At 44.1% G+C, this 27,920-nt stretch overlaps 2 protein-coding genes across 6 annotated transcripts in view; one reads left to right on the plus strand and one right to left on the minus strand.

Moving 5' to 3' along the window:
* Positions 1–398: 398 nt before the first annotated feature.
* LOC119393478 (splicing factor U2af 38 kDa subunit) lies at positions 399–12,386 on the plus strand. 2 transcript variants are annotated; one of them, XM_037660518.2, is made up of 9 exons: positions 399–530; positions 931–1,018; positions 1,115–1,181; positions 2,316–2,395; positions 3,275–3,346; positions 4,692–4,825; positions 8,031–8,069; positions 10,934–11,029; positions 12,048–12,386. In XM_037660518.2, the coding sequence occupies exons 1-9, from the start codon at positions 487–489 to the stop codon at positions 12,187–12,189; spliced, it is 762 nt and encodes a 253-aa protein (XP_037516446.1). In that variant the 5' UTR covers positions 399–486; the 3' UTR covers positions 12,190–12,386. The 2 variants fall into 2 exon arrangements, with proteins under 2 accessions (XP_037516446.1, XP_037516447.1); XM_037660519.2 differs by lacking the exon at positions 8,031–8,069.
* Positions 12,387–15,952: 3,566 nt separating this feature from the next.
* LOC119393479 (persulfide dioxygenase ETHE1, mitochondrial) overlaps positions 15,953–27,920 on the minus strand; it is a 44,928-nt gene continuing 32,960 nt past the window's right edge. Inside the window, exons 1-7 of one of the 4 annotated variants that reach the window (XM_037660521.2) lie at positions 25,867–26,106; positions 24,291–24,435; positions 23,459–23,644; positions 20,533–20,625; positions 19,525–19,614; positions 17,193–17,309; positions 15,959–16,228 (exon numbers count right to left, since the gene is read on the minus strand). In XM_037660521.2, coding sequence (XP_037516449.1) covers positions 16,170–16,228; positions 17,193–17,309; positions 19,525–19,614; positions 20,533–20,625; positions 23,459–23,644; positions 24,291–24,435; positions 25,867–26,058 — 882 coding nt within the window. In that variant the 5' untranslated portion in view covers positions 26,059–26,106 and the 3' untranslated portion in view covers positions 15,959–16,169. Of the gene's footprint in view, positions 16,229–17,192; positions 17,310–19,524; positions 19,615–20,532; positions 20,626–23,458; positions 23,645–24,290; positions 24,436–25,866; positions 26,108–26,496; positions 26,717–27,920 lie in introns of those variants that run through there. The other 3 variants (XM_049416259.1, XM_049416260.1, XM_037660522.2) reach the window with 3 other exon arrangements.

Below are 27,920 nucleotides of genomic sequence, written 5' to 3' on the forward strand. Positions count from 1 at the left end.
GAAGTGAGCAAGTGAGAGGGGAGGGCAGGGAGGGTATGAATCAGCCGCCACTTGTGTAAAATGGTTTCGTATTTCGAATTCTGGCGGCTATTCTTAAATCTCCTTTCCCCGTTGCATTTGTACCCGTGATTTGTACCCTTTGTACTGCTACCGTGCCCGTATTTGACAATGAGAAGGACTGGACAAGGTGAATTTGAATGCCGTCGTCATATTACATTGCGCAGTTTCAAGCACAGTCCTCGCGCGTCAAGTTGACCACTTGTTGCGTCTTTGCTGAAATATTATAGTGCATTGCAAATTTGTAAATATAAAATTAAAATGCCGCTTTTGTGTCTCATTGAACACTGCAAAAGTGTTACATGCGCATTATTTGCTAACAATTATAGTCAAACAATATTATAATATTTGTAGCGCCATCTTCAAATAGCTCTAAACGCAACGTAGTAGGTAAGAACTGCCCTGAGTAAAGAAAATTGCCAGTCCAAGATGGCGGAGTATCTGGCTTCGATTTTCGGCACAGAAAAAGACAAGTAAGTTACTAATTTCCTGCGTTTGATTGCATTTTAGCGAACAAAATCTGACGTTATTGAACCAGGCAACGCAGTAAAGTCCAGGCATGGCGCTACTGCTGTTAATTTTTCGAGAACACGGACAAACAAATTGTCTACGTTTCAGCGGTACCCGCCGTTCTATGGTTTCATCGCGCCGCGTTCACGTTTGTTTTTTCTCTTTCTGGTTATGGGCGTAAATCTGCGGAGCGTCGTATTTCGAATTTGTTTTTTTTTTTATTCTATGTTTAAAGTCACCATAGGTCGGGCTTTAATTGTGTTGTTGACCTGTGGTGGCGTTCCACTTACCGCGTCGCGTTTTGCATTGCGTCTCTAAACCTACTTGTCGTGAACCTGTTCGACATTTTTTTTTTCTCCGCAGAGTCAACTGCTCCTTCTACTTCAAGATTGGAGCCTGTCGACATGGCGACAGGTGCTCGAGGATCCACAACAAACCTACGTTTAGTCAGGTGAATTGCTGGCACTGTTGCGAACGCGCGGTGGCGCACTGCGTTTGCGAATGAAGCGCAAGTATGGGCGGCTAATTCTCTTCTCCTTTCTCGCAGACTGTTCTGCTGCAAAACCTCTACCACAATCCACAGAACTCGGCCCAGACAGCTGATGGATCGCATTGTAAGTGTCCTTTACCCCGCAATGCCGTTACACATTTATTATTTACAAGGCGCGTTGCGCAGCCTGAGCCAGTATAATTCGCACCCGCCATAAGTGCAGCTTCTACTTGAAGAATGGGCAGTAAACTTGATTCTCTGTATTGAAGCTGGCAGTTTGGCGTAGTTCACCGAAGCTCAGTCGCTCTGCACATTGATGCTGTTGCTTTAGAGGTTCGTAAAGTAAAACGTGATGTGGTTGCGCTTAGAGAACTTCACATTGTAAAACCAGCATATAGAGAAACTATTGAAAACTTAAGGGAGATCGAAATATGTAAGGGAGCTGAAACGTCAGTGTAGACAAAAATATGACGTGGGCAAGACAGGATCTGAAACATGCTTTCTCATTGCCTCTGTGGTGCTTTTACTAAGTAAGCATAACATGGTTTTCCCATCCACTTCCTTGGGTATTTTTGTGAAATAGATATAATACCTGGGTGTGTTAACCAGAGCCTCGGCTGCAGGTATGAAGAATCTTTCGACTGCAGCCATCGCATCCTTTGGGAACTTGGTAGAAAGTAGCTGGCGTATAAACCAGTATGCTGCCCGAATGTATGAAAGATGACTTAATAAAGACTACCACAGTGTAATGAATAGCGAAATGAACCAGATGTGCCCTGGTCGCTTAGCAGTTAGTGTTGTACAGCAAAGCACAAAGGCACGAATTCAATCTCTTGCCATAGTGGCCATGTTACGATGGGTGAAATTCAAAAATTGCCATATATTGAGATGTAGGTGCGCATTAAGAACCCCAGGTGGTCGAAATTAAACAAAACCCAGAAATTAATTTTATTTAGGCGGGGGGGGGGGGGGGGGGGGGGGGCTGATTTTCATTGCATTCTCGTGAAGCCAAAGTAAACACGGTATAACTTTGCTATTTTTCAATTTAAATACAAGTGATGAAGTAAAGGGAAATGAAAATGGACGAAAAAAAAACTTGTTGTGGGTAGGATAATGCAAGGACGTTGGTTCGGAAAAACCTTCAATGCCTTTTATGTTTTCATGGATTATTTAAGGTTGATGATTACTAAAGCATTTGACATAATATTTAGAGCAAGTAGTGTTCTGCACTGAACTGCTATTTGCTTGTTCATTGCAGTGGCCAACATGACTGAAGAGGAAATGCAAGAGCACTTTGACAACTTCTTCGAGGATGTCTTTGTTGAGCTAGAAGACAAGGTATGTCATTTCCATTTCTTTCGGGTGTTCTTGTTAATTTTGTAAAATTGCTTGAGAGTGAATATGTAAAATTGATGCGGTGTTAATGGTACCCTTTGTGCTTGGTGCTTTCACTCAAACTGTGATTGTATGCATGGATGAGCTATTGAAGGTAGCTTAAAGACTTTATCTGCTGCTAAGTCATAAACCAAAGCATTAAGAAAACAAGGGAAGTTCATAGCAAAAGCTATCTGCAAAAGGTATTAGTAGTGCCACGTGTACAGTCAACTGCGAAAGTTTATGGACCACACGAGTGTGTAGCCAAGAGCCTTTTCGCAACATTTCCGCTACGTCAGTGGTGGTCGACAGCGGCGCTACGCCCAAGACGCATCCATTCCTTGATTGATGGCCTGGCTAATTTCCCACTGGGCACGAATATTTTCCACCTTTCGCTCTAATGCAATGCGCTCTTTTGCAGCTATGTATACGTGCTTCTGTCTCGAGAGCAGTCATCAGCATAACTGTTATCAGTTGCAATCTTTCTCACAAAGTGATATCTACCCAATGCACGCCATTCGAAGCACGTTGTGGTAGCTTTCATTCTGCTATCAAAGCAGAAAATTGCCATACCAGTGAATAACAAGACCACCTGTTTCCGGCCCAGCGCTGTGGTCAGTGGTAGATGGTGCACCGCTGGGTGGCGCGGACAGGCAGTCTGGCATGCACTCGCGTGGTCCATAAACTTTTGTGGTTGACTGTGCATAATAAGAGCGATAGAGAACTGTCCATTTCTTAGTTCTTGCTCTGCGCACATCATCAGTGCATATATCTCTTTCTGGTACTGCTTGTTTATCAGATACCTGGCACTCTGACCTTCATTTTAATTTTTTCCCATTACAGTATGGAGAAATTGAAGAGATGAATGTGTGTGATAACCTCGGTGACCATCTTGTCGGCAATGTTTATGTCAAGGTGAGTGAAGCTTGTTAACTGTGTCACTGCCGTCCAGTCAAAACCTCTTTACTTGATACTCGGCATTTTGATAAAGTTCAGCGGATTCCCGTTAAGACAAGTCTCATTAGGTGGAACTTCAGGAGCAGTCTATGGAAACTTGGTTGGTTTAGAATACATTTAAACACTCACTTGATAGGAACCGCTGATTCAATTAATCTGAACCTCTTGGGCTGCCGATATATGCCTGCCGTACACTGCTCCATGGTGGGCTGGAGCAGACTTCAAGGAGATGACTTAATTATCCAAGAGATTGAGGCCCTTTTATAGACAAACAGCTATTTCAGGGTTGACATGGCAACCTGCAGGACTGGTGCAGTTGACTTTTGTTAATTTGTCTCTGATGGGACCAATAGAATTGGTCGAGTTATCCAACAGGCCGAATTAAGCAAGATGTGGAAAAGCAACAAAACACACTGCTGACTCATTTGCCAGTACAGTAGACTCTCGTTAAGTAAAGCTCAAGGGGACCTCAGAATTTTGTTTGAATTATCAGAAGTTCTCATATACGTGACTCAGGGCAACATAGCAACTTGCTTCTCAGGGCTGCAGCAGCATCGTAGACAGCTCTGCATGATTGCCAGTAAAGCATTAGACGTCGATGATACTAAGTACTCGTTATCATACAGCACGTGCACCCTTGTGCAATTTAGGAACGAAAATCCTTTGCATCCCATGACAGCTGGTAGCCTTTTCCCAATCATAGGACACTTTCCCGCTTGACACCAGTGTATTGCGGCAAAAGTGACTTTAAGAAGCGTTCGGCACACGATAGGCCAGTGCCAGGCCGTCTTCTTTTTCACGTCCTCGAGTTCAACACTCACCCTCTTTTCATAGGCTCAAAGTATAAAATTTATCAAAAAATGACATTGGAGCGCCTGAACTACTTAGAAATCGAATAGCTCTCGATTTCCGGCAAGAAAATTTGACTGTGGGAGCAAGAAAGAAACTTAGCCAGCAAACTTCACCTTTGCAGAATGAAATTTTTATTATGTCTCTCGTCATCACTCTTGGGTAGCAGTTTATTGCTGTGAAGAGGAAAAAAAATGGCCTCCAGAATTCTAATTGGGATGATGGGCCACACCAGACACGTGAAATTCTTTGAAGCACCAAAAATGTATGTCACAGTTCAGCTGCTACCTGAACAGCTGGGATAACATCATTGGAATGTCTACTCATAATTGAACTAAAAGCAGCCTGTCACACTTTGATGTTTTTACTATGGCACGACCTTTTGATGGGACTATGGGCTTTGATGTGTGGTCACTGTAGCACTACCAACGAGCGTTTCATCTTGTTTGTCTAGTTTCGCAGGGAAGAAGATGCTGAGAAGGCTGTGGCAGATCTGAACAATCGGTGGTTTGCTGGTCACCCAATCTATTCAGAGCTGTCTCCAGTCACTGATTTTCGTGAGGCCTGCTGTCGCCAGTACGAGATGGGGTAAGTTACCTGTGACGTCCCGAGACCACTTGTAGCAGACTGCTACAAATCGGCACATTGTATCATTTAGTACCGTAATCAGTGAAAGGAAATTACAGGGTCCCCTAATGATGCCCAATATGGAGATAGTTTGCTGTACCATGCATCACCTTGCTCCAAGCTCTCATTCTTCACTTGGAAAAGAGCCATTCTTTTAGGTCTTTAAGAATCATTTTTGTTTCCATAGACGATGAACACACTGGTTGAATGAAATTTAACAAGCCAGCTTAAGATTTGAGCAGGGGTTTTTGAGGTAAATGAAAATTGCATAAAAAATAGAAACCTTTGCCACGAAATTGGAGTGCTATCTGAGAAAACAGCTCTATCGTATTGAAATCAGCAAGTTAAATATCGTAGACAACTAGTCATTGATCTGAATGTGCATGGTAATGAGAGATTTAATCTCTACACATGGTGTACAGAGAAGGTGTTCTCCTTTTTTGAAATGAAAGGTCATCGCAACTGAGACACTCTAATAGGCATAGCGCGAGACTCCTGATTGCAGCTATGCTCAACATATACATACACTTTATTATATGGTGTATTCGAGCAGCTGACCTTGTTCTGTGTTACAAAAATAAACTGTACTCCCTTTAGGGTGTAAGTGTAGCAAAAATTGGTTTTTGGTTGCATTTGGTTGCATTTGTGAGTGCATAGTAGCATGTCCAAAGTCGGGCCGCGTCTCAAAAAGTTGTCGTAATCATATATATTCGCTGTCAAGCTGTGTCCTCATACAGCTGAAGAAAAAGGCATGCTCTGCGTGAAAGACACTGATTCCAAATTAACGGGTAAGCACATTTCGGACATTTTTACTCTGGCTTTTACAGCTTTCACTATGGGACGTGTTGTAGGCTCAGCCCTACAAACTAGTATGTATATACAATGTACCAGATCTTAGTGACACCTGGTTGCCCACCATGGCTCCCTGATCACTGCCAGCTTTAGTTTTTTAACTTTATACTTGTACAGTAGCTGCAGTTGCTCACAATTTGTTCAAGAAAGGTGCATACCTCTTTAGGATCAGACTAGTGTCTTCAGGTAAGTAGCAGTGGTTCTAAGACGTTTTGCAAAGGAGAGAACAATAATCCTTTGCATACAAAAATTTATAATGCACGAACATCCTTGGTTTCATATACAGTGTTCATGTATTTCTACATATCAATTAACTTGTCCAAAGGAGTTAAAAGTTGCTGATGTTTCGGGGTTCCTTTGAGGCATCTCTCCAGTTTCTCTCTCTCTGATGCTCTGTCCAAGACAACCTCACAAATTTTATGAGGTTGTTTTTTCTTTGTGTAGTATTTCCAACTGTAAATGGTTGTGGCTTAGTTTTCTTCAAATCGATTTTTACTCTAATATTACTTTATAGTGCTACTGTGATAGAACACTGCGTGCTAGGGAAACAATGCGATAACCAGCTTGTCTGCGAATTTGAAGTGAAGCATTGATTTGTTATTTGCAGAGTATTTCTGCTTATTAAGAAGTCCAGCTATTTTCTGATAATGTCATGCTTAGGAGTGGTCCACTTCCAATCATCACAGAAGCATTTGTTCAAGCACAGTGCACATTGCAGTCAAGGCAACAGCTAAACCTGTAGATCTTACACACCTTCTTATCCATATGTAATTTTGTGTTGTTATCCTGCTTGATGTGTCCTGGTGGTCGTATACTTTCAGTTGATTTTTGTATTTTCTGAAATCCACCATTTTGACGTATAAACGCAGTGCCACTGATTCAGATAAGGCACACTGCAGAAAACAGGAGAAGGGGAAGGAGGGGCCACCTCTTGGTTCTCTTTGTGCATCATTTCCTGTTAGAAGGATTTGTCACTGCATGCTGTTTTCAGTAGTATGTCTAGCTAAGGTAACCCTTGTCAGATTTTTTTTTTTTTTTTTGCACAAAGGCCTTAGCACTTTAATAGTATTTGCGCTTGTAAATGGGTAGAAGTTTGTTTGGTCACAAGAGTTTCCAAAAGTTGTAAAATCCTGCCACAAATGACCATAGTGGGTAAAACACACAAGGGAAACATCGTCATTGTTAGTTGCCATTTCCCACAGCAGAAACTTTGGACACTGGTGGAAAGATTGTTACAAGAGAGCCTTTCTTAATAGTCTGAGCATGTGTTGTAATGCAGTAACATTGTATGACAGAGCATAGCCTCACAAGATGCTGGCAATTACTCTACCCGACCTGTGCATTCATGGTTGAGTTGGCTCCACTAGTGCATCTTCTCCATTAGAGTGTCTCGAAGAAAACGAAGCACACTGCAGAACATCACTTGCCACAGGAATTCAGATACTTGAGGGAAGGGGAGACTGTCAAGCTTGTTATACATGGCATAGTGACTGATTATGTGCTTCGATTCAGCATGTGCTTCAGAAACCGCTTCAGTAGATGGTGTGCAGCTCTCAAGAGGAGGGCACAGTAGAGACAGGCATGAGCAATCTTGGAAAAGAGCTTTGCTGGGACTATTATCGTGTCTCAGTGATAGAGCTCTTAAAAGATGTAGAGCTGTTTGATGATTGTGCGATGGTTTGTCACTGTGTGTGTGCAAGTCATTGTGGAGACATTGCGGCTTCCAGAATTAGTGGCTCAATCACAGATGGCAATGAATTTACCAGATTGCATGCATGGAAGTCTGTTTTCCAACGTTTTATGCACCTTTTAGAAGTTAGCTTGCTTCAGAGATGGTTGATGCACACTACAGATTGGAAGGAAAGCCAGCATCTTCAGTAGTCACCAGAACTTTTCACATTGTTGCACAACGCAAAAGGCATTTAGAACAATTTCTGGGTGCTATATATTATGCTTATCACCCGGATGAAGGAAAGATACTAGTATGAAAACACATTTATGAAGCTAACATGATAAAAGAAGGGTTAAAGTACAGTTCGTAACATCTCACCAGCCCCAGTTGCAGCTTGATTACTGACAGCCATTTCCCTCATCGTTAGGTTCATTTAGCGACACATTCCATGCCGTTGTCCCCTGTTATTTATGCATTGAAAGTGAGAGTTTCTGCGAGGGTAAAGTCGTATATGGAGTGGTGTAGAGTGAACATTTATTTACAATAAGTTAACTATCACGGAAGCCGTTAAATGGCAGTAGTGGATAGCCTGCTGCCCCAGTTCAAAGCTCTGAGGAGTAACTCTGTGCTCTATCTTTTTAGCTTGAAAGCAAAGACTTGGCGCTCCACGGCAGCTACTGAGTAAGTGGCATTTCCTTGGGTGGGTGCGTCAAGTTGTTGCGGCAGTTGTACCCATGGTCAGCTTTCAACTCTTCATGTACGGTACACAGATTTTTTTTTTAATCAGCAATTGAAGGTTTGCACCTTTGCCTGCTAGGTCTTGCCAGAAACTCCTTGCGGTTGCTAAGAAAAGCTGGCTTGAATGTTGAAGTTATGGCTGCCCTGGCTTGTCTTTCTCCCGCAGCATTTTGTTCCAGCTTTCATTGTTTTTTTTTACCCAGGTGAAAGAGCACTGGGATCCCTCTAGGTGCCTACTAGTGAAAAAGCACCAGTTTCGTTTCAGCTTTCGAGTGCCGCATGCGACTCTTAATGTCTTTTTTCTTTTTTTCTTGCCGCACTAATAGCACAGTCATCGGCTGGCGCAGAAAGCATCGAAACATGCCGCCATTTCTGACGTCGTCTTTTCCATTTCAGTCTCGTCTTTAGGCCATCTCAAATTCTAGCGGGTCAACGTTTGAACTCTTTCCCGGTACGCTCCCCTCCCCTCCTGCATTCAGCTTTGTTTTTCAGCTCCGGCCGGGACACAGAAGTTGTTGGCTTTGCTTTTCAGCTCTGGGACCTTCTTTTTCAGCTCGGTGGTTTTTATCTCCTTGCATTCAAGATTTCTTAACTCAGAGATAGCCAGAGAACAAGGGCCATTTCGCTACCCATCCATCGTTGAGCTCGTAATGTTTGTTCCACCTTTCACGTATATCTGTGTCTGTGGACAGTGTGACACTATTGGACATCGTTAAATATGTAAAGCCACTGTATAAATTGCTGGCTTTGAGGTATGTGGCAATGCTGTGGTAAACCGATGCACATGCTGTTATGTGCATTGTTTAAGCTGCACACAAAAGGAATGCAGTTTGTAGGGCCCTTACGTTGTAAAAGCAAGTGTTACTTCAATATGTGTTACCATTTTCTTAATTGTGCGAGTGGCGCAGAATGTGCTTTGTGTCTCATGGTATGAAAATGAGACAGGCACGAAACATAGGTTCATGGCATGAACACTACAAAATGTAAGGGCTTGAGAATCGCAAAAATTGTCATCCGATATGAGCAAGCAAGCAATCTGACATCAGTACAACTGGTTTTCCTTGACCAATGCCACATTTTCGCCGGGACTGTTTCACGGCAAGGGCTTTTAAGGTGTATTCCTATATTTTTGTTGCTCTTTCATTCCAGGTGACAATCAACAGCATTTTTCAGCTTTGAACCGAAGCTTTTATGGCTAGGTTCAAAGCTTGTGCAACGAAAGGGATGGCATAGCCAAAGTGCTAGGTGCAAGCTGTAACATTGACACCTCAATTACTGTACCATCGAGACTTAAGAAAATTTGTCATAATAGTTAATTACTAATGGTGATAGTTACCAACTGTCCTGCAACACTTTCTCAACATTGTGATTAAGGTTGTAAAATAGCATCACAATGCTGTTGTAATAACTGCACCAAATATTTAGTACGCAAGGGAGTACAACATTCTGCCAATAAGGCTCTTTGCCCATTCCTTTATGTTTGCGAAACCATTAATTTTGGTCGTTTATTACAATGCACCAGTCGATGTGGTGGCCATTGCCTGGACTAATTTTAGTGTGAAAGCTAATGAATGCCTTCAACAAGGCCATAAGTAATTATATGTGTGACCAAGTGGGTAGTGAGCCATCTGGTCATGGTGAGCAGCACCACTATGTTGTTTTGTCATACCAGACACATGGCCCCGTAATGTACCATCTGCACTGTGTTCAGTTATTATGCACAGGAAGCTGTGGGAAGTTGCGTTTGTGATACCATGAAATCTCCAAATGTGCATCAGCAGCATGTTTGTACTGTACAGCACACTAGAAATGCCCATGTGTGTGCAGTTTTCTCTATTTCTTGCTGCACTCTTCGTGCTGTGTTGTTTCATATGCGCTTTTCTAAGCAACTGCAAGGGTGTTTCATCTGCTGTAATAATGCCGGTCAGGATTTTGCTTACTGCTTATTCCTTTAAATTTTTGTCTCTCTCACGGAAGCAGCACTGATAAACAGAAACAGTGTGGGCGTATATTAGGATGCCGTAACACATTGAAACTAACACTTCATTTTGAAAAAAAAAAAGAAAATCTTTAGTGCTGGTATATGTTAATGTTACAGGTTTGTGATTGTTTGTGTGGTTTGTAGCCATAGCTGTTTGAATGTCCAGAAATTTTCTACAGTGCGCAAGTGCCGCTATTCATTGTGTTTTTTGCATACTCTTGCTGAATTGGTGGTTACTTTAGTTGTATAGAGAACACTAACGATCAAAGTGATACTTGGGCTGCCACCCTGAATTAGTGTGTGGGTAATTCGTGCATTAAGTTGAACCTGCAGCAGACTTATCATAATGGTAATTACATTTAGTGGAATAGTGCTTGTTAAGCACCTTGTAGTCAACACCGGGCCTTTCTGCCATTTTCAAGGTAGGTGGCACCAAAAATTCTCGAAGCACCTTCTTGTACGAAAATCTCACTCTCTCGATTAATCTTTCATATGGCCCATTCTCCAAGATAACCATGGTGCTCCACGTCCTACTGTTAACTACATTTCATTGTTCCTGGCAGAGAAGTTCACACATTGAAAGTTCAGCAATCCCTACTCAAGTTTTAGGGACTTTGTGCCAAATGAAAAGATGCGTTTGGTTGGAAGGAGATTCCGCAAGCCAACCTGGAATTCTTGGATTTTTCTGAAGGGTGCAGTTCCACAGTGGCGGCCCGAGTAGCACAGTGATGGCATGCGCAGATTTTTGGTGTCAGTTTTTGGCTTGTCTGGGGTTGGGGGGGACGTGCGTTTTCATCCGGGACCGCCTTCTTTTCTATGTATCTAGGGAGTGCACTCGCAGTGGCTTTTGCAACTTCATGCACCTCAAGCCCATCTCAAGAGAGCTGCGCAGGGAACTGTACGGCCGCAAGCGCCGCAGGAGGTCAGTGAACAATCCCATCTTTGTACAGCCAGAAAAAAGAACTGACTATTTTGTTCTGTTAGTGAGAGAATGCTTCACATGGTGTTGAGGTTTAGCGCAGATATTGTAAATAGTTGCTTGGTGTGGCAATGGCCATGATAACATAATGCCTTGCATGTTTTCAGTGGGGCGTGCTTGGTCACTCTTGCCCTTGCACGCAATTCCGTAATGCAACCATGCCAACTTTCCTTGTTCCGCAGTACAGTCATTTCCTTCCCTTATTGTGATGGTACAGCATGTGTAGAGATTTCCCGGGTGTACATGTAAATCGAACAATGCTGTACATGTGAATCGAACAATGCGCACAGTCTTTGTACTCAATGTTCAGAGCATGTTGATTAGGAATGGTTTGTTTTCACTTAAGTGACTGCAGGGTGCACTTAATTAACAAGAGGACTTGTCGCCAACCTTTTTCCTGAGTTTGTAGAGAGATCACCTAGAAGCACGCTTACGTAATCTCTAGTTCTTGCCGTGCTTGTTCCTCCTCGCTACATCCTTTGCTACAACATACCAACAGACCCAATTTTCTGCCCTACAACCTTGCTAGTAACATGGTCCTTCCTTGCTAATACATGGGCCATTTAGAAGAACAGCACATTTGCATGTTTCCCAGCTAATTGGTTTAATTCCTTCCACACCAGGAAAAAGATACTATGCAGAGTGTTCTCAGAGTTTCAGCAAGAATGTATATACTATAAACATTTATGTGCTGGTAAAGTTATTGAGGCGGAAATATCAATGGAAATGTCAGCAGTCTGCATTACGTTTATGCTTGTTTTCACCACGTCGGTGCTCGAGAATACGTGTTACGTGGCAGTGCGTAATTATTATTGGAAGTTGGACAGATGGTCTCAAATGGATTGGTTCATAATATCCTTCTTCGTACGAGCATCGTGTAGCAGCTTTGATGAGGGTCCTAATGTTGTCATCAGAAGTCTGTTTGGCCACCGTTCACTGAAAAGGGTTATGTGGCATGCAGGTCTCGGTCCGGGTCACGGAGTCCAAAGGGACCACGGCGCCGCAGTCGAAGCCGTGAACGCAGGCGTCGCAGCCGCAGCCGTGAGCGCAGGTCCCGCTCCCGAGACAAGAAGGACCGAGAGGAGCGCGCTGGTCGCTTCTGAAACTCCACACATGCCCTTGGATAGGACATCTGTGTGTCCCCTTTCTTCATTTCCTTTTCCTGCACATTTTTTTGTTGTGACCTCCTTTCTGTTCTTCCTTTCATTCCACCTAGCAGTCTGGTTATCATTGATGTACTTTCTCTCCTCTTCCTTCCCCATCAGAGCGAGCTGGAATAAAACATGCTGTCAAGGTCAACTACTTTAGCCTTGGTGCTTGTATTTTTGCAACATCATCATCCCACATGTCGGCTGTATCACAAAGAACCAACATTCTCCAGTTGCCCCCCATCTGCCAATTGACTGGTGGCGTTTCAGTTAGTAAAGGTACAACACAACGAAAGGCGCTTCCCACAACCACGGAGACATGTCGAAGGATGTGGCATGTTTGGCATTGACTTGTCTCCACGTCAGAACTTGCCCAATGTCTAAAATGCTCCAAGTCTGCTTTACATGTTGTCCTAAAGGGTGCTTTTATTCTACCATCACCAAATCTTTCAACAGAGCCTCCATAGAAAGTGTTTCTAGCATATAACTGGCACCCCTAACTTACCCTACAAAAAAATTGGCCGTGTATCTGCGTGCTCCGCTGCAAATGCCGTATAAAGACTATAGAGGAGGCGCTGCGTTAGATATGGACGCCATCCGGCAATACGGCGGGAAACATGAGCTTGTGCAGAAGGTTTCCTTCCTCCGTGGTTGAGGGCGTTCGTCGGCGCCCATATGGCATTTTCAGCGCAGCTTAAGAAACTAGGGTCTTTAGAATTACGTATCTATGTATTTTTTATTAAAGGAACACACCACCTAATACTTACCTAGTGATGTTGCGCCTCAGATATGCGTAATATTTACTTTTTGATCGACAGCGTTCACAAGTATGAACAGCCGTACCAGTTCAAGATGGGTGGGCGGTAAGCAAGTGGTTCAACTTTGTCCGGGTCGCTGAATCAAGTGACAGAGAGACAAACAGACAGACAGACCAAAATTACTACGTTTAAGTTCCCCAAGAAAGACTATCGTCTTTAAAAGAAAAAACCATGCATGTAAACCACACCCCCACTTTTTAAGCACCTTTTTCTGTGTTTTGGTACGGGTTATATACAAGAAAAAACGGTATTCACTTCTTGCAAGTGTCTGTGTTTAGCCTGGAGTTGTAGGTCTGAAACTCACCACCACAGTTTTTCCTTTTCAGGTTTTTTTTTTTTTTTTTTTACATCTGTACAGTGATTCGTCTTGCATGACATATGGACAGGTTTCCTCATTGGTTTGGTGAAATGCTCATGCATTTAAAATTACACGTCAGCACTTGGCACTGTTCTACCATGCAATGCTGTGTTTGAATGTGTTATGCTCCAGCATGCTACAATTTAAAACCACTATAATATTGCTATAGTAAAAGCTTCTTAATTCGAACTTTAAGGGGACTCTAAAATTGTTCCAATTAAGAGGAGTTCGAATTAACAGGCACACGCCAGGATGAACGCACGTCGTGCCACACTGTGCGGGCAGAACCCAGAAAAGCCACCTGTGCAGTCTATGGAAATTAGGCGCTACCACACGTTTGTGGCAGGTAATTTCGTAAATTAAGTTCATGGAGCTCTAACAGTGAACAGAATTAATTGATCGGTCATTGATACGTCAGAAACAAGCACCAACATGCATTGAGCCTTAATGTTGAAATATATGACTCTATTTATGCTCCAAAACACGTTTATTTACATAGCAGGGTTAACGCAATCAAAATTAAAAGTAGAGCTGTGCGAATAGCAATATTTTGGGTGCGAAGCGAATTCAAATATTGAAGTGTGAGTGCGAATCGAATTGAATGTTTTTCGAATATTTCTAGAATATTTTTCGAATACTTCGAAGCAAAATTGCAGAAAATAAAGTTGGAGAGGATTCCTAAGCATAGTCTTAGGAGATAGCAACATGAAAGTGTTTCTTTTCGCTAGGTTGATGAAGCACTGGCTGGGTGGTGTTTCATAGTTGTCTTATGAAGAATGAGGCAATGTAGAGGCCGAATTGTATTTACGTACATAATTCTGGTCGAAACTGCGCAATGGGACAGGACACAAAGAAAGGCAAGACAAACAAGCGCAGTTTGTCTTGCCTTTCTTCGTGTCCCGTCCCATTGCGCAGTTTCGACCAGAATGAACTCGTACCAACTCGCCCAACTCTCCACGCTGCTTATGTACATGATTTGGTGCAGCCAAAATGTTGCCGACAACACTTTACACGTGAGAGGCAAAGGTGCCATTTCCTCAGCCTCTCCTCCCCTTTCAACTTCTGTGGAAGCTCAACTGATGTGGCGGACAAGGGTGTGCTCCCTTCAAGTCCAGAGTTCCAAATCTGCCTCGTAGACGTCAATATATAAGAACATCTGCAATTTTGGATGCTAAAGACTTCGGCTTCCAATTTTTCGGACTTCCTGCCCAAATTTCAGGTCCAAAATTGACCTCTGCCACATCTTTCGTCTCCATGTTGGAACCAGCGTTTTCTTGAGTTTATTCATTTGCGACCGTAGCAGAGCGTGAAAGGCAGCTTTGCCGCAATACTGGGGTGTGATGAGGTGAAGCATATTGAAAATCTAGGGACCAGTTCCAATCGGACATTGTCTCTTGGCAAAGTTCGACCGTAACGGAGCTTGAAAGGCAGCTTTGCCGCAATACGAGAATGTAATGAGGTGAAGCATATTAAAAATCTGAAGGGGTCACTTTCAATCGGCTGTTGACTGTATTTGTTTTTGGGAAGTTCGAATAATATTCCAGTGCGAATCGAATCGAATAGCACACACTATTAGAAAAATATCCGAAATTTCGAATATTCACACACCCCTAATTAAAAGTAATCTAATTTGCATTTGCTTGCGTTTCTTCTGTCGCGACTCCATGAGCATCGGATGCAGCTTGTCCAAGAGCTTTGGCATAGCGCCTCATCTGCTGATAAATGCTGCAATTTTGTTGTTTTGCATCTAATAAATTTGGTTTGGTTTCGCAACACATGTGATCACTCTGGGCCGACTTCTGCGAGGAGTGATGAAAACCAGGGGCTCCCAGTTGGAATTAACCGTTGTCAGTACCGACTTGTTCAAATTATTGGGAGTTTTTGCCCATAGAAGTACACAGGACTGTGCCCGGGACTAGGGCATCAGTTCGAATGAACAGAGTTCGAATTAACGAGCTTTTACTGTACTAGAGTTCCTTAATCTCTTTGTCAGTACACTGGTGATTACAGTACACCCTAATGCAAAACTTGATCACGGCTGTATACATATTTTCATTTTCTGATATATTGGCTGGCACAGAATTCTCATTCAGCATGTTGTAAATGGAGCAAAGTCCGAAGCGACTGCCTCGCTAACGTGGAGATTATGTGAGCCAGCACCTTGTTACTATTCACAGCAGCTGCCAAGGGCAAAACACCTTCCAGACAATGCACGTTACTCTGGTGCCATCTTGTAGTCTTGTGCAGCACTCTGCTTTTCTATTCGCCCTCTTGCCATCCTCTCTGTGGTCATTCTCTTAGTTACAAGGAACACTCAATGCAGGAACAGGCGCCTAAAAGCAGTGCTCTAAAAATTTGATCCATAACACATTTATATTTGTTCAAATGGCCATGTGAAACATATGGCCACAACAACTGTTGTACTGCCGAAGAGATGTGTCGGCATTGTGCCAGTGTGGCACGAAAACATTCTCAAGTGGTTTTTGCATGTAGAACAGTTGAAATAACAGACGGCACACTTTCACATTGAATGATTAGCAAAATATCTTTATTGCAGTTTAAATGAATCAGTGTTGCAGCACGCTCATCACTCGCTTGCTACATCATAGGAAGAATTTAATCAATATAGTACTACGGAATGTTAATGCTACTGTGGGCAAAGTGCTGTGAGCTAGTCGACATTTACCAATGTCTAGAAAGCCGTTTCTTGTAAATGCATGTCATGTGCGTGTTGATGTGCTCTTTCTCTTTAAATAGGCTCATGATGTCTCTGCGAATTCATGAAGCCCGCAGACCATGTTGGCTGGAACTGCCTTGTCTGGAACACAAAAAAAGTACTTCACCTGTTAGCGTAGGTCAATATACTCACTCAGGATAACACTTGTATTACATTTCGAAAACGCGAGATACACCGTTTGTGACTATGGGTGGGAGTCAACAAGGCCATGCATACAGGTGTACAGGTAGGCATGAGTATGAGCATTTACTAAATGCTTACCAAGTAGAAGCGACTATGAACAAGACTGAGTTTTGGCAGACTACTTGGCGAGAGGGGAGGGGGGGGGGGGGGCATGTGAATTTGTGCAACCACTTTGCCAACCTGTTCAATTGGAAGCCATTTCATTTTAAATGCGTTACCTTAAAGATCTTGTCAATGCCTTTAGTGTGAGAGCTAGTGCGCTCCATTAACAGCTACTACACTGAAGCAGTGGTGATTTAAATCGGTCAACTATTTGCAGGCTATGTAGGCAGAGTTGTGGAACCACGAATGCACATTTTGGTACCCTGGCTAGAAAGAGTCCTATGATCTTGTACACCTATATCTGCTAATTAAATTCAATGGAGGTGCATATTTGTGCATCTTTAAAAAAATGCTGGCCTGTTATTCAGATTAACTTAGAAACATGACAACCTTCAGGAGAAGAGGGCTGTCATAAGTGGGGAAGCAAATTCTGTGTGCCATTTATGCCAAGTTGATTCTGCTTTTGTAGAAGTGAGCAACCTGCATTTAAATGAAAAGGGGTGAATCCTTTATAGGCAGCTTGCGAGCTACAAGCGCAGCCTTTTGCACTCAACACAAGCTAAAAGGAGGAAAGCAAACAAAATGTGATGCAAGGATAATTAGAATAGTTTGATGAGAAAATAGAGCTGTACAACTTATCAGGCAATGCCTCTGCTCATTTGGACTTTCAAAAGTGCAAGTGTGACTGGTTGTACAAAAGCATACTTGTAGGTGCGAATTTAGTGTGTGCAATACATAGTATTAGAGCGGTTTATCATACCTATCATCTTGGGATAGCTGAGGTTGAGGTTGTTCATGATGTCAACAAATTCTTCCTTGGACTTTGTTAGACGGGGGTTGTGCTTGAGCTCTTCTCCAACAGTGGTGGTTGTCTGACCTGGAATTGGAATGTACAATACAGCATTGGCACGAAGGGTGCTCATACTTTCACACACACGAGGTAGTATACATCCGATTGGCAAGAACCCAAAGGCAACATGAGGTATGCTGACCTGGAATTGGAATGTACAATACAGCATTGGCACGAAGGGTGCTCATACTTTCACACACACGAGGTAGTATACATCCGATTGGCAAGAACCCAAAGGCAACATGAGGTATGCTGGGTGATGCTTTTATTATTTCGGATTCTTGAAATGATGAAAGGTTGAAATGAGATTGTTTATCTGTGAGTATTTGCATGGCCTTGTTGGCTCTCGGGAAATTGTATATACAGCTCAGACCACTTATAACGTAACCGCTTACAGTGCAGTACCGGCTATAATGCGGTTTTTTCTGACTCCCGTTTACTCTCCCATAGAACTCCATGTATACGCATACCGCTTATTGTGCAGACCCCCGAGATGAAAGACCGGTTATAATGCGGCTGCCGGAACATTCTCAGAGATGCGAGGGTGCGAGCGTGCTTCTCAGCGGAGATGAGAGAGCGGCGACGGCATTACAAAGGAGGAGGGGACGCGGAACGAACGAACAAGGAGCGGGGGAAAAAAAAAAAAAGGATGGCTGTGGGGGACTAAAGTCTAGGGACTTTATGGGGGACAGCAGCCGGCGCAGGTGCGTGGTGTGACGAGGGGGAGCGGTTGCGCGGCCGACGGAGAAGCCTTTGCCCCCTTCGGCCGCTTGACATGCGCGCTTCGTCGTTGCTTCGTCGTAGAGCGCAGATATCGCGCGTGCAACCTCGATTCCCCCGCAAGTAACAATGCTTTGAGACGCGATTGAGCTTTCGCCTTTGCCACCAACAGGCGGACTTACAAGCTTGAAAGACTTTTTCAGGATAGTTGCCGCGGCTGTTCTTCCGATCGCGAACCGAAACTTCGTTTCACGCGTGATGCCCTCGGTTTAGCTCGCGAGTGCATCTCCGTGTTGCCTAGGGCAAGCTTCTCGCGGTGGCATGCCAAGTTGCAACGCGCACGCTAGGCCTAACGAGCGCTAGCTGCCATGTCGGCGGCCGCGGACTACAGAAGTTGCGGTTTGGTGCCGAGTCAATGAAACATTTTGCAATTGTTGCATTTAGAAGGGGTGACTTACATCTTTTACGAAAACGCGGGCGTGCGTGTGAAACACTCGAGTGGTGGTTTGTGGTCGCCACCGTTTTCGACATCGCGGACGCGCAGTGTGTTACCGCGGCGACTTCCCGTGACGGCGCATTTTTTCCGCGTTCGTTATGTCGGCACCGCAGGTCCGCGGACGCTAACAGTTCAACATTTTCAAATGTAAGCAGATGCAAACTTACACCCCAGTCGCATGCCGCGATAGTCGGAATCGCGCGCCTGCCTGTTGGTCATGTTTTGTACACGTGCAACCTTTCAAAAATGTTGTTTTGGTTATAGTGCGGTACCGCTTATAGTGCGGATATTCGCGACTCCGGCGACTTACGTTATAAGCGGTCTATGCTGTATTAGGTTTAATAAATGTGCCAGCACAGCCACTATATATTACGAACAGCTTTGTGTGGAAAAGCCATGTCTCGCCAACCCTATGAGGCACGTCTAAGTTCTTGTAGAGATCAATAGCTAGATACTACCCTGTTTACACACCTTTCCAACAAGGGTGCCACCATGTTGTCCTCTGGTCTGTTGTACATAACCCCTCAAAAATGCACTACCGAGGCAGGAGCACCTGCCTTTGTACTCCCGTGCAACCTTCCAGAAAGGATGTGCTGCTCTCCAACATAAAGGTCTATATTCCATCACTGCGTTGTATAGCGTGTTCTTTTTTTCTTCTCCAGCACAGGCTATTTCCTGCTTTATTAAGTGAATGTAAATTACCTTAAATGTGCTGGCACTCATAGTTCAGTTGCCTTGGCACCATTAAGCAACAACTGTCATCAAATGACCTTTAAAAGAATAACCTGGTGTTGAATTGTGTACAGTTACAAAAGCACGAATTAACGCAAGGAATAAAGGGGCGAGTAGTTGACTGAAGGTAAAAAGTGGAGAGAACCCCTTAGTGCACATGGAAATCTGACGCAGCTGGTAAAAGAAGGCAGTTTGAAAGGTTCTGTGCAATGTACACAAAGTGGCAATACGTAAGGGTACTTTGATCAACACCAGCACATTCTAGTATAATGGAGAGAGAGCTTGATCAAGTACCTTTGTAGTCATGGGCAGGGTACAGGTTGTAGTCGTGTGGCAAGCTGAGTATCTGTGTGTGTACCGAGTCATAAAGGCGCTCAGGGTTTCCTGTGAAAGAGGGATTATTTTTGACTCAGGCAAATTTAATGGCATAGTGCTGTAGACAATATACCTCCATGCAACAACTTGCAAAATAGTAGACAAAATGATTAACAACAATAAAAAATAGAGTGGAAACTTTGCTTGTTTTAATATGTTATGAAATAGAAAGCACACATGTAGTCTTGTGACTTTTCTGTCGGCCAGCAGAAGTTCAGTATAGACGACTCTGGATCACTTGCAATTACCTTCAGACATGTACTGTACACTGTTGTCACACTGTGTGAAGTGACTTGCCCATTTTTCTGATAATTTCATGCATAGTGTTCTTTCTATATTGTGGCAAAGTGTCGAAACTCTCAATCAGAACTAGCATTGTTTTCGACTATGCAGTATAAGCTCTGCACGAAACTTAACAAGACTGTCAGGTTGCACTGTTGTACACAGGACTTGCGTCACATAAGTTCTTGTGCTCCTGACAAGAGGCACTTTTTCATTAGAGACACACTAGCAGTTCTTAATTGTACCAACAAGATAGGTAATTCTGTCAAGATGTTTAGGTTGTAACATTTGACATTGCTGCATTGAAATCGCCACCAAAAGCTCCCAATGGTGCTCTTCAATTTTAATCAACCAAGCCTAACCTAATTTTCACTTCGCTTCCCTCTTACACTGCAGTCGAGTGCCAGTGACCATATAAAAGGTTGAGTGTTTTCTGCAAGCTGTAAAAAATTCTTATAAATCCACTTCAGAGCGAACCTGAAAAAATTGAAAACTTTTTCTATGTCTTCGCTCCTGGATATGCAGTACCTAAGACCTGCTTCCTACTCAGTAGTCTGCTAACCAGTACAAAGTTGCCTCAGCTTCAGTTGCCGATATTCGCTTTTGTCGTGTCAAGTAAAATGTAGAAGTTAATTGAACACACACCTTCTTGAAAGTCGGTTCTTCCACAGCCACGAATGAGCAGTGCATCACCTGTGAAGGCTTTCTTTTGCTCATGCCAAACATAGGTCATGCAGCCTGAAAAACAAGCATTCACTGTGAGACAATGAGCATCACATGCCTTCATGGTGTCATCTACAACGTTAACTTGTAACAGTGAAATTCCCTTTTCTCGTTCAAGCATGTGGTGAGGCCACTTGTGCATAGAAAAGTCAAGCTAAAGCAATAAATCTGTGGACCATTTATACATAGGTTTTGCAATTAAATGAAAACTAGGTATATATGTGTGTGTGTTCACTTGTACGTGAATATTTCTAGGAGATGCTTCATGGTTGAGGTTCCATACTTTTATTCTGAAGTGCACACTTTCATTGCCCACATTTCTAGCTACCACATCAACAAGCACTTCATCATGTTCTTTAACAAATGCATGCACTTTTCAGTGTGCATTACTTTAAAAAAACTTATCTCTGTTCTGATATGAAAAGAACAAAAAAAAGGAGGTTATGCATGAGAAAAACTGCAAGCAGCATGTGCTCAATGAAGGCCAGAGGTGCATATCGTGTAAGCCTGTGCACATCTATGTGAATATCTCCTGATGCCATGTTCACGATTGCTAATCGCAAATGCTTGTGTAGAGTAGCGATGTGTGCATCATGGTTCTTTAACTGAAACGAGTTGGTGCAGAACAGGTATGTGGACAGCAATGTTCCATGCGTGCAACAGAAATATGTCGGTTTACTAAAAAGTCGCAGTTTCGCCGCAAGGGCGAAGAAATAAATGCGATAGCAAATTGGAATGTCACACGAAGAACGAAAAGCAGCTCGATACTTGCAGCACACTGCTGAAGCACAAAGAAAAACACCCGAAAGGAACGCACAGGTATACACAGGAAAAGTGTGAACTAACGACTGTCACAGTTGTTATGTCTTTGAGCTTGAGCAACGCATTGCAAGTGTCGACAATGTTTGTTTGTTTCCTTAAAATTATGGTACATACCCACTCTGGGGGATTGGCCAAGACTGCGTGCCAACACTTCAGAATCAGACGCTCTTAGATATTTCCTTTTCTTTTAAACTGAGCCGCATGGAGTGACCCCTCTGTGTCTCCTGCCACACGGGGGCGTCCGACGTAAGGTGTGCCCGGTGTTCTTGTTTTTTTTTGTTCCACATCATGAGTGGGTACAGAAGGGGCCACTTTGTCGCGCGCGTCTCAAGGGCAGTTTTCAAGTTGAAAGAAAATGTAGGAGCGTTGTGTGATAGATAACACGCTCAAGCTTCTCCGATATCTCAGTATCACCAGCAGTAAATGGTGAACATAAATAGCTCGCCGTTATTTCGCCGGCACATGCATGGCGTATGATTGAGTTGTCTAACGCAGCGCGCTGGGGAGCAAGGGGTTGCTGGTTCGAATCCCCGGTTGGGTACTTCAGAATTTTTTTCTTCTGCTTTATTTTTCCTGGTGCCTTTTTTATATTCATACATACATATAAATATCCGGGACATGACGACGACGCAAAAATGCGCCGAGAGCGTCCATATAATTGCTATCGCAATAAAACGGCGTCTGGGTGCCCCACAATGCTTCACTGGCATGCCCTTTCTTATCCGTAAATCCTGACAAAGAGAGGAAGGTGAAGAGACATGACATGCTTTGTGAGGATCCTCTAGAATATTTCTAAAGGCCCATTAATCTCGAACACACTACACATTATGTAGCTGCTAGCAGTGTTCTTTTTGTAATGCCAGTACCTCTGCTGAAACTATTCATCTTCTTGAATAGATTAATCAGTTGTTCACTGCTCAATGCACTTCTGATTTGATGCATAATAGTGAATTGGCTGAGCTATATACATCACACTCAATAGACTGGATGACTTAGTGGACCAAGGCCAAGCTGAGTTCTACACAAACTCCTGTAATCCATCATACCAAGTGGTTGATTGTGCCAATAATGGCAGCACAGCAGTGGGCAAGCTTATAGAGAAGGTAAAAAAAAAGTGGACCAGGAAAACAATTATAAAATCAACATATTGAAGATGTTTGCAGTTTCCAGTAATTTTACAATGTTTAGTGGGTGATATTTGTCAGTATTTTCCGGTTTAAGCCATTGTGCAATAACCTTAATTATGCCATAGCAAAGCTCCAGCTTTGCTCTCTACTTAAGAAGGACTAGAAGACTATAAGCAGTGAAAAAGAACACAAAATTTACAAGTCAGTTCACTAGTGTCTCAACAAGTTTCCATGTAATTCAGGTGAATGGCTTGTTTGGCACAATGGATGCAATGAAATTGAAAAAGTGAACTCTGTTATCTAGCAGAGAGACTCAACATGTTCCAACCCAACCATTTTCCATGCTCATTCTCTTTACAACAAACACTTTTACTACCACTTCCGTCTGCAGAAAACATACGAATTCCAGTATTAAACATTCTTGCCTAATTTTCATTTAGCTTTTGTCTATTAGAATGAGAGAATATAAGAATTTACAAATACCTGCTATAGTGCCTATGTCATCAAAGGCAGGAAAAACTTGTGCATTGATTGTCACCTCTTCGTAATACAGACCTGGTGATGCTTTTCACATCATTACCCTTGCATTTTGTTGTCATTATCATAGGTGTGCGCACAGGGGGAGGGGGGGGGGGCGGCCGCCCCCTCTAATCACCTAAGAGGGGGGCGCAAAATCTGCCCCGTACATTGACCCTTCTAGTCACCTAAGAGGGTGGGCGGGGCAATATCTGCCCCATAAATTGACTTAGTAGGGTGGGGGGGTGCTGCGATGAACCTTTGCCCCCGCTGATGGGGAACCCTGCGCACGCCTATGGTCATTATTTAGGCAGTAATTAAAACTGCTGAGAGTGTAAAGTACACATTTCATGGACTCTTGTCAAATGCAAAGTTATACGTACCATTGGTATGGCCAGGAGTGGCCCTGGCTTCCAGCTTAATGCAGCCAACTCCAAATTTATCTCCTGGATTGAGATAATCATCGGCTTTTGCCTTGGATGCAGCAGAGATGACACTGCGGCAATTCTGAATCAGTTCTTTCAATTTTCCAGACCCAGTTATGTGGTCCGCATGGACGTGAGTATTCACTGCAAGGAATGGTTACAATGTTTGGTCATGTTGGCAGCCAATAAGCGGCAGTAACTACTTTAAGTGCTCTGAACTATATCCTATGCTCATCTCTGCGATATTTTCAACGTCATGTTTTAAAGGAATATTTTATAATATGCATTTCATGAAGAGGCTGACAACTGCATCTGAAAATTACTGCAATACTGGTACATACTGCACCGTAGTACACTGGAATTATGTGTGAAAGTGAAGTTTTTTTTCCCTTTCAATGAAATAGAATTTCTTTTTTTTTAATCTGACTAGTGTGACATATACCACCATGTCATTATATACAAATTGCAAGCCTGAACAGTCAAATCAACTACATTCCTAGCACATTCGGATAGTGCTCACCTGTTTCATATTTTTCTCCTGTCGTTGTCTTGTTGTGTACTTTAAGCTTCAATTATTTCTAAAGTGTTTCGTTCATCTACATGGAGTACACTCTGAATCGCTCTATGACATATGGTTGCATGCACCACGTGAATTTTCACTAGCTATATATGCTAGAAAGCTCCTTAACTTTTGTTAAATAGTGTAAGTGTAGAGCAGCTCTGAAGCACAGACATACAGTTGATTTGTTAAACTTTTTCTTGAACTTTCGCGTATTCACTGAGCCCCCACCTGCATATGCTAAGCGAAGACCGAGTTCGTTGATCAGCTTAGCATCTCGGTCCACCTGCTCGAGTACCGGGTCGATCAGGATGGCTTCCTTCGTGTTCTGGTCGGCCAGAAGGTAGCTGTAGGTGCAGCTCTTCTGGTCAAAGAGCTACAAGGACACACGAAACCATTAAGCATTCGTGCCAAGGCGAAACGACGCGCGCCGCGCAAAAGCGGCGCGCGCTGCTTGTGCAACAGTGCTGAATATAGAGTGCCGAAACTTTGAACAAGGAAGGGGAGGCGCCGAACGCGGCAACTCGGGAACAATTAAACAGTTCGTTGTTTTTTCAGCTGCAGTCCACAGTACATGGAGCAGCACGATTAAATGTCGACTTTCAAAAGGGAGTGTCTAGCGTTACGTCTAGACGTAACGATACGAGCCGTTGCAGTTACGTCTGGACGTAAGAACAACGAGTCCTAAAAGTTACGTCCAGCGTGGCAATACAAATACAGCCCGTTAGACCTACCGAACCAATTGGCCTCAGTGGCGCAGCGGCTAGCGTGTCGTGCTCGGAACTGCGAGGACGTTGGTTCGAACCTCGCTCCTGGCGGTTTTTTTTTTTTTTTTTTTTTTTTTTTTTTTTTTTTTTTTTTGTCTCGGGTGTTGCTGAAGTCTGTTGCCAGAGAAGCGCGACGCGGCTCTTGGGTTACGTACACCTCCGCCTGCCCCGAAGGGGCAGGCTGCGCGGGCTAAACAGCGCGTGGCCGCGACAGCGGCCAGTAGCGCGTGACCGTGACCCTGCCAACCGGCCATTGAGCGTTAGCGAAATGGCCGCACTCGCGAAGCGAGGGCGAAGCCACGATTAGGTTGCCGCGCCCGAAGGGCGCAGAGGGCCTTCACTGAGCAACAGGAAAATAATGTACTCACGTTTGTGGAAAGCCACATGACTAGAGTCCCTAGATTTTCCCTGCTCTTCAACAGGGAAAAATCTAGGGACTTTAGTCTGGACGTAACGATAGCGGTGACTACAGTTACGTCTGGACGTAACCCTAGCAACAGCCCTTTCAAAAAGTACCGCTTTTTTTTTCTTTTTTTAGAGCTCTATATTGATTGATATTTTAATTTGGATTTTCTAGAGTCGGAAGTAAGCAAGGAAAAAACTTTTTGAAGGGCTAAATTATTGCTGTCAACTCTTGAGGGAAAATGAAAAACTTATCATAAAGTGCGCCGTTATCGCCGGACAACGCTATCGGGCTTCACAGTGACGGAGATACCAAAGTGAAGGTCGTCACGCTTACGTAATGTGGCAATATGCACTTTCGCATTCAAATATAGCGACGATACGCATGACCGCGCACCGAAACCGGGAACAGCTGACCGCAAGATTCTAACACCGTGCCGCAAGCGCAAGGCGCTGCGCATATCGGAATCTGGGAAAATCCACGAAAGCCGAGCAACGTGGATCCGTCTCTTTGGTGCGTCCGTACCACTCCCAGGAGGTTGGTCAAAGCGTGGCATTCAAGTAACACTCGATAGAAAACGCCCGGTGCTATACGCCGAAATATCACATGCTGTTATGGTAAATAAACACGAACTCACCTGCCTGAACAGTACGTCGCTTTTCATGCTCGCGCTACTCGAGAGCGGCCGCACGAATCGATGCTTTCCGATCACGACACAAACGGTTACCTTCGCACGCGAGTGTCCAGACAAGGACGGTCGAAGAGTGGGCACTTGTGCAACTACCTGTCGAAGTTTCTCTACAGGCAAAGTCCGATATCCCAATGACATCGCCCGAATTTCTTGGTTTATACAGGTTTTACTCTTGGAGAAACGTCGGCGCGTTTGTGTAAACGCTGTCGAGATGGAGCCACCAGTCCCAGAGTGGCGCATAGAGTACTACGAGGGTGTAAAAAAACACCACGGGTGTACTTGCGCTGCCTTTTTTAAGAGCATGGAAACGATCGCTTGTGGTTTAGCGCCGTAAAATGCCAAAGGAACACGATAAACAAACTTGAACTCGCGTATGTGAAAACGTCCGCACAGTTTTATTCAGGCAGATGCAACTGTAAACTGCAACACGCATAGGCGTGCGCGGGGGGGTGAGGGGAGGGATGCCGGGGGACGGCCGCCCCCCTAGTCACCTAAGAGGGGGGGGGGGGCAAAGTCTGCCCCATACACTGAGTTAATAAGGGGGGGGGGGGCTGCGATGAACCATCCCCCCCCCCCTAAAGGGGAAACCTGCGCACGCCTGTGGCAACAAGTAAGCGTGATAACAGAATACATACAAGTGTTCCATAAAATATGTTATTGGCACTTTTTGGAAGGCATTCGCAAGATGAACTTCGTTCGAGCTGCAGTATATGTCCCGTAAATAGAGTAAGGTAGGCTCAGTCATCGAAGCGATCATCATGCAGTCCGCATATCAGGTTGGCTGGAACTGCTTTATCTGGAAATAGATAATATAATAACAGGTAATAGTAATCACACGTACGCACTAAAGAAGCAATCGTAATACCCTGAAAAAAATATTCACGAGGTGTCGCGACACTGTGAACTGCTGACTTGAATTAAAGGTAGCAATCAAATGAGAAGTATGAGTGGAAGAAAAAAAAAAAGGACTTCAGAGGCTTACAGAAAAACCATGTTTTAAATGCTTACATTTGGACAGCGGCCAAAAAGGGGAGAGTATTTCGGCCGCGCGTTAAAAAAGTGCGGCCGGTGCGGCCCTCTGGCGGGGGTCTGGCCGTTGCCAGGCGAGCGAGACCGGCGAGACGGAGACGCGTAGGCGCGGTGGCTCCGGCCATCGTATCGATAGTATGCGCTCCCCTTCTGCGGTAGTGTTATGTTATTTCGGCAGAGTAAAAAGCTGGGCTTGGTGTTCCCTGACTACTGTGCGATGGAGTTAGGAGAGGCCAGGATAGACGCACATCATTATCTTTGTTTATTGCTAGCGTGCATGCTTGTTGACATCCGACCGTCAGTTCGTACGTGTTGCATATCGTGCTTTAATTGTGGTGTTAATTCTAATGCGACCGGACTGCTCGCACTGAACTTACAAGAGTGCCCCCTACCTCTAGGCCGCACACCTTGATTTAACAGCACTATCATTGTTTCATTTCGTTGTTGCTGCAAGTATAAATTCTGAGTGAACAAAGCAGTACAAAAGCGTGCACTGTCGGCGCAGAGCATTACGACGTTCGGCGACGAGTATGGCGAGTACGAACAAGGTTCTGTCTTCGGGAGAAGAAGCGGCGCGGCGGGAAATATGATGGGAATTCGCTAGAGCATATGGGCCCAACGATGACGGGCCGACCCCGAGTTTCGAGTGAGAGAGGCGTGTCGCCGCAACTGCACGACAAAACTCGTCGGGAAGAGAGACGTCGGCCGCCCAGCAACGAAGGGAATCCGATCCTGACTTGCGAGTGGCCAAAGCAGGAGCTCACGGACCGTTTAGCGGCGTCATATTATCATCGCTGTATCGACAGCTAAAGTAGTACTTACAGTGATGCTACCGCTGCGCCAATTGCGCCAGACTGCGCCAAAGTGCCCTGGCTGCTACAACCTGCTACATTTCCTCAAAATTTGGCGATTCTGCGCCAAGCCTGCGCCAAGCCTGCGCCAAAGGAGTGTACTCCGACTTTCAGAAATGA

This window comes from Rhipicephalus sanguineus, chromosome 5 (genome assembly GCF_013339695.2).
Source record: "Rhipicephalus sanguineus isolate Rsan-2018 chromosome 5, BIME_Rsan_1.4, whole genome shotgun sequence".
In the NCBI taxonomy this organism is placed as follows: Eukaryota; Metazoa; Arthropoda; class Arachnida; order Ixodida; family Ixodidae; genus Rhipicephalus; species Rhipicephalus sanguineus.